This window comes from Chamaea fasciata, unplaced genomic scaffold (assembly GCF_029207755.1).
Source record: "Chamaea fasciata isolate MVZ Bird 193981 ecotype frontalis unplaced genomic scaffold, bChaFas1.0.hap1 SCAF_56, whole genome shotgun sequence".
Lineage (NCBI taxonomy): Eukaryota > Metazoa > Chordata > Aves > Passeriformes > Sylviidae > Chamaea > Chamaea fasciata.
Window position 1 is genome coordinate 939871 of NW_027094141.1, and position 5489 is coordinate 945359.

Consider the following 5489-nt stretch of genomic DNA (forward strand, 5'->3'; position numbering starts at 1 on the left):
ATGCTGAGGGGGACACTGGGACATACTGGGAGTGATACTGGGGAGGACTGGGACACACTGGGAACGCTTTGGGATACACTGGGACAAACTGGGGGACACTGGGACATACTGGGGGACACTGGGAATGCTGTGGGAGACACTGGGACATACTGGGCGTGATAATGGGGATAATGGGACATACTGGGAATGATACTGGGGAGGACTGGGACATACTGGGGGACACTGGGACATACTGGGCGTGATACTGGGGCGGACTGGTTCATACTGGGGGACACTGGGACATACTGGAACACACTGGGAATGCTGTGGGAGACACGGGGACATACTGGGAGTGATACTGGGGAGGACTGGGACACACTGGGAACGCGTTGGGATACACTGGGACATACTGGGAGTGATACTGGGAGATACTGGGACATACTGGGGGACACCGGGAATGCTGTGGGAGACACTGGGACATACTGGGAGTGATACCGGGGGATACTGGGACATACTGGGACACACTGGGAACACTTTGGGACACACTGGGACATACTGGGAGTGATACTGGGGAGGACTGGGACATACTGGGGACACTGGGAACACTTTGGGACACACTGGGACATACTGGGAGTGATACTGGGGAGGACTGGGACATACTGGGGACACTGGAAATGCTCAGGGGGACACTGGGACAAACTGGGGGACACTGGGAACACTTTGGGATACAGTGGGACATACTTTGAGTGATACTGGGGGATACTGGGATGTACTGGGGAACACTGGGAATGCTGTGGGAGACACTGGGACATACTGGGAGTGACACTGGGGAGGACTGGGACATACTGGGAATGGTACTGGGGAGGACTGGGACATACTGGGGGACACTGGGAACGCTGTGGGATACACTGGGACATACTGGGAGTGATACTGGGGGACACTGGGACGTACTGGGGAACACTGGGAACACTGTGGGAGACACTGGGACATACTGGGAGTGATACTGGGGAGGACTGGGACAAACTGGGGGACACTGGGAATGCTGAGGGGGACACTGGGACATACTGGGGGACACTGGGAAGCCTTTGGGATACACTGGGACATACTGGGAGGGATACTGGGGGATACTGGGAATGCTCAGGGGGACACTGGGACAAACTGGGAGTGATACTGGGGGATACTGGGAGTGATACTGGGGGGCACTGGGGAGGACTGGGACAAACTGGGGACACTGGGAACACTGAGGGGGACACTGGGATGTACTGGGGGACACTGGGAATGCTGAGGGGGACACTGGGACATACTGGGAGTGATACTGTGAGATACTGGGACAAACTGGGGGACACTGGGAACACTGGGATACACTGGGAATGCTGCGGGATACACTGGGACATACTGGGAATGATACTGGGGAGGACTGGGACAAACTGGGACACACTGGGACATACTGGGAGTGCCACTGGGGGATACTGGGGCAAACCGGGTGCGACAGACGAGGTCCGCCGTCTACGTTAGCTTTAATCAAATAGGTTTAATTGAAAATACGACAATTAGGAGACAAACGAAAAGCAACTTCCGGCATCCCGCCGAGCCCACCCCCGGCCCTTTGCGCGTTCACTGGGCGTTATTTTAATTAAACAAGAAGTTTTAATCGCGTTAGATCGATTTGTACGCTCACTGGATGTTATTTTAATTAAACAGAGAGATTTAAATGTATTTTATCATCATCAGGGTCTTCTTTACGCGTTCGCTGGGCGTTATTTTAATTAGACGCACGGTTTAATCACATCACACCAGCGACTGCCGCTCTGCCCGATTTCCTTTAACAGCAGAAATACAAACTCGTATCCCCCGAGCCAAATTTCCCCCTTTTTTCCACCCAAATTCCCCGTTTGTTTTTTTTTCAGCCAAAATTCCCCTTTTTTTTTTTTTGGCCCAAATTTCCCCTTTTTTGAGCCCCAGATCTCCTATTTTAGACTAAAGTTCTCCCTTCTTGACCCAAATTTCCCTTTTTTCCGATCCAAATTCTCCCGTTCCTGCACCCAAATTTCCCCTTTTTGGGTCCGAACTTCCCATCTGGGCACCCAAATTCCCCCTTTTTGGCCCCAAAATTCCCTTTTTTTATGGGCCAGATTTCCCCTTTTTCTGGGCCCAAATTCTCCCTTTTTGGGGCCAAAAATTTCCCATTTTCGGCCCAACTTCTCCCTTCCTGGACCCAAACTCCCCTTTTAGGCCCAAATTCTCCTTTTTTGGGCCCGAATTCTCCTTTTCAGCACCCAAATTCCCCTTTTTCGGTCTAAATTTCCCATCCGAGTGCCCCAACTCCCCATTTTTGGGACCAAATTTCCCCTTTTTTGGGGCCCAAATTCCCCTTTTCGGGTTCAAACTTCCCGTCCGAGTGCCCAAATTTCCCCTTTTTTAGACCCATATTCTCCTGTTTTGGACCCAAATTCTCCCTTTTTTGCACCCAAACTCCCTCATTTTCATCCCAAATTTCCCCTTTTTTTGCCCCAAATTTCCCACCCCCCCCCTTAGATCCCCTGGCTTGACCCGTACTCCCCGCTCACTTCCGGGACTACACTTCCCATCACCCCCTTCGCCGATTCCCGGTACAAACCCCGCCCTCCCCCTCCGCCCTTCTTCCGAGGCGACTTCCGGTCTCGCCTCAGAACCGGCGCCGCCATGTTCCTGCAGTGCTACAACAACGAGCGCGGGGAGCGCGTTTACACCCTGCGGGTACGGGGCGATTTCGGGGCGTGTTTAGAGGGGATTTGAGGAGGGGTTTGAGGGGGGATCCGCGGGGTGCGGTTTGGGAGCGATCCCGGCGATTTCGGGTGTCCTGAGGAGGATTTTGGGGCGCAGCCGGCGTCTCCCTGACCCCCATTCCCCCCTCCCCACAGAAGGTGTCCCCGGATGGGATCCCCACACGCTCGGCCCATCCCGCCCGTTTCTCTCCCGATGATAAATTCTCCCGGCACCGCCTGGCCCTGAAGCGGCGTTTCGGGGTCCTGCTGACCCAGCGAGGCCGGACCGTGCTCTGAGGGAGCCCGAAAAATCCTTCCCCCCGAGATCCTCGGAGCGATCCCTGCGATGAGAGACCCGCCAAAGCCCGGCGCCCCCCCCCGCGCCCCCGAGAGGAGCGAGAGGAATGAGAAATAAAAGCGAAATGTGGACGAACTGAACGGGCCCGAGAGGGAGATTTCAAACGGGAGCGATGGTTAAATGTGAAAGGAGTGCGTGGCCGGGAGACTCGGGGAGTTTTAGTGTCCGAATTAATTGGGAACACGGGTTAGCGGCGCCGCGGGGCATGATGGGAGCTGTAGGCGCGGGTGGAACACGGGTGAACGGCGCCGCGGGGCATGATGGGAGTTGTAGGCGCGGGTGGAACACGGGTGAACGGCGCCGCGGGGCATGATGGGAGCTGTAGGCGCGGGTGGAACACGGGTGAACGGCGCCGCGGGGAATGATGGGAGATGTAGGCGCGGGTGGAACACGGGTGAACGGCGCCGCGGGGAATGATGGGAGCTGTAGGCGCGGGTTGAGCACGGTTTAACGGGGCCGCGGGGGATGATGGGAGTTGTAGGCCCGGCTCCATGGAGCCGCGGGGCATGACGGGAATGGTAGGCTAAAAGCGACCGAAATGGCGCCGGCTGCAGGTCCCGCCCCGTGCCCCGTCCTCGGTCGCTGATTGGCTGCGGACGCTGATGGGCAGGACTCTCAGCCAATGGGAGGCGGCGGAGGCGGGAACAGCCCAATTAACCCCTTCCAGGCCCTCCCAGTACAGCCCAGTTCATCCCAGTACAGCCCAGTGTCCCCCAGTCCCTTCCAGTACCCCCCAGTGTCCCCCAGTATGTCCCAGTCCATTCCAGTATCACTCCCAGTACGTCCCAGTTTGCCCCAGTGTCTCCCAGTCAGTCCCAGTGCCGTTTCCAGTATGTCCCAGTTCATCCCAGTATCACTCCCAGCCTCTCCCACTCTATTTCTGCTCTGGCCACGCCCCCTTTAAAGACCACGCCCCTTTTCTTTCTTGCAACGCCCCCTCCCAGTTCCCCCCCCCCCTCATTTCCAGTTCCTCGTGGCTGCTCTGGAAGGTGAGTGGGGCCCCCCGGCCCTCCCAGTCCATCCCAGTAACCCCCCAGTCCATCCCAGTAACCCCCCCGTCCTTCCCAGTAACCTCCCAATCCTTCCCAGTTCATCCCAGTAACCCCCCAGTCCCTCCCAGTCCTTCCCAGTAACCCCCCAATCCTTCCCAGTTCATCCCAGTAACCCCCCAGTCCCTCCCAGTCCATCCCAGTAACCCCCCCGTCCTTCCCAGTAACCCCCCAGTCCCTCCCAGTCCATCCCAGTAACCCCCCAGTCCCTCCCAGTCCTTCCCAGTAACCCCCCAGTCCCTCCCAGTCCATCCCAGTAACCCCCTAGTCCTTCCCAGTAATGCCCCAGTCCCTCCCAGTCCATCCCAGTAACCCCCCAGTCCTTCCCAGTAACCCCCCAGTCCCCCCCAGTCCTTCCCAGTAACCCCCCAGTCCCTCCCAGTCCTTCCCAGTAACCCCCCAGTCCCCCCCAGTCCTTCCCAGTAACCCCCCAGTCCCTCCCAGTCCATCCCAGTAACCCCCCAGTCCTTCCCAGTCCATCCCAGTAACCCCCCAATCCCTCCCAGTTACCCCCAGTCACCTCCCAGTCCCTCCCAGTCCCCCCAGTTCTCTCCCAGTCCCCCCCAGATTCCCCTCCCTCCCCCCCCCAGTCATTTCCAGTCCCCCCCAGTTTGTCCCAGTCCCGCCCTGCTCAGGAATCCCAGTGACTCATCCCCCCCCCAGTCCCCCCCAGTTTGTTCCAGTTCCCTCCCAGTTCCCCCCAGTCCCTCCCAGTTTGTCCCAGTCCCCCCCAGTCATTTCCAGTTCCCCCCAGTTTGTCCCAGCCCCGCCCTGCTCAGGAATCCCAGTGACTCACCAGTCCCACAGTCCCCTCCCAGTTTGTCCCAGTCCCCTCCCAGTCCCCTCCCAGTTTGTCCCAGTCCCCTCCCAGTCCCCTCCCAGTATGTCCCAGTCCCCTCCCAGTCCCCTCCCAGTTTGTCCCAGTCCCCTCCCAGTTTGTCTCAGTCCCCTCCCAGTTCCCTCCCAGTTTGTCCCAGTTCCCTCCCAGTCCCCTCCCAGTTTGTCCCAGTCCCCTCCCAGTTTGTCCCAGCCCCTCCCAGTATATCCCAGTCCTTCCCAGTTCTCCTCCAGTCAGTTCCAGTTCCTTCCAGTTTCTCCCAGTTTGTCCCAGTTCCCTCCCAGTCCCTCCCAGTTTGTCCCAGTCCATCCCAGTTTGTCCCAGTCCCTCTCCGCGGGACCCTCTGGAATTTCCCCTCCCCCTCCAGGGGTCAAAGGTCACAGAATGGAGCGGGGAAGGCTCGGAGCGCTGGTGATACTGGGAGGTACTGGGAGAGACTGGGAGGGGACTGGGATAAACTGGGATGGGATTGGGGTGGACTGGGATGAACTGGGAGGGAACTGGGATGGACTGGGATGAAC

At 58.1% G+C, this 5489-nt stretch overlaps 1 protein-coding gene across 1 annotated transcript; it reads left to right on the forward strand.

The window, feature by feature from the left end:
* The first annotated feature begins 2626 nt into the window (after positions 1-2626).
* Positions 2627-3161, forward strand: NOP10 (NOP10 ribonucleoprotein). The gene is made up of 2 exons (XM_066207810.1): positions 2627-2715; positions 2880-3161. Exons 1-2 carry the CDS (start codon positions 2662-2664, stop codon positions 3018-3020), a joined length of 195 nt encoding a protein of 64 aa, XP_066063907.1. The 5' UTR covers positions 2627-2661; the 3' UTR covers positions 3021-3161.
* Positions 3162-5489: the final 2328 nt, after the last annotated feature.

What these genes read in the sequence shown, in the direction of transcription:
- NOP10 (XM_066207810.1), top strand. Translation starts at nt 2,662, where the DNA reads ATGTTCCTGCAGTGCTACAACAACGAGCGCGGGGAGCGCGTTTACACC. An exon ending in AGCGCGTTTACACCCTGCGG is followed by an intron (nt 2,716 to 2,879) that starts GTACGGGGCGAT and finishes CCCTCCCCACAG; the next exon opens with AAGGTGTCCCCGGATGGGAT.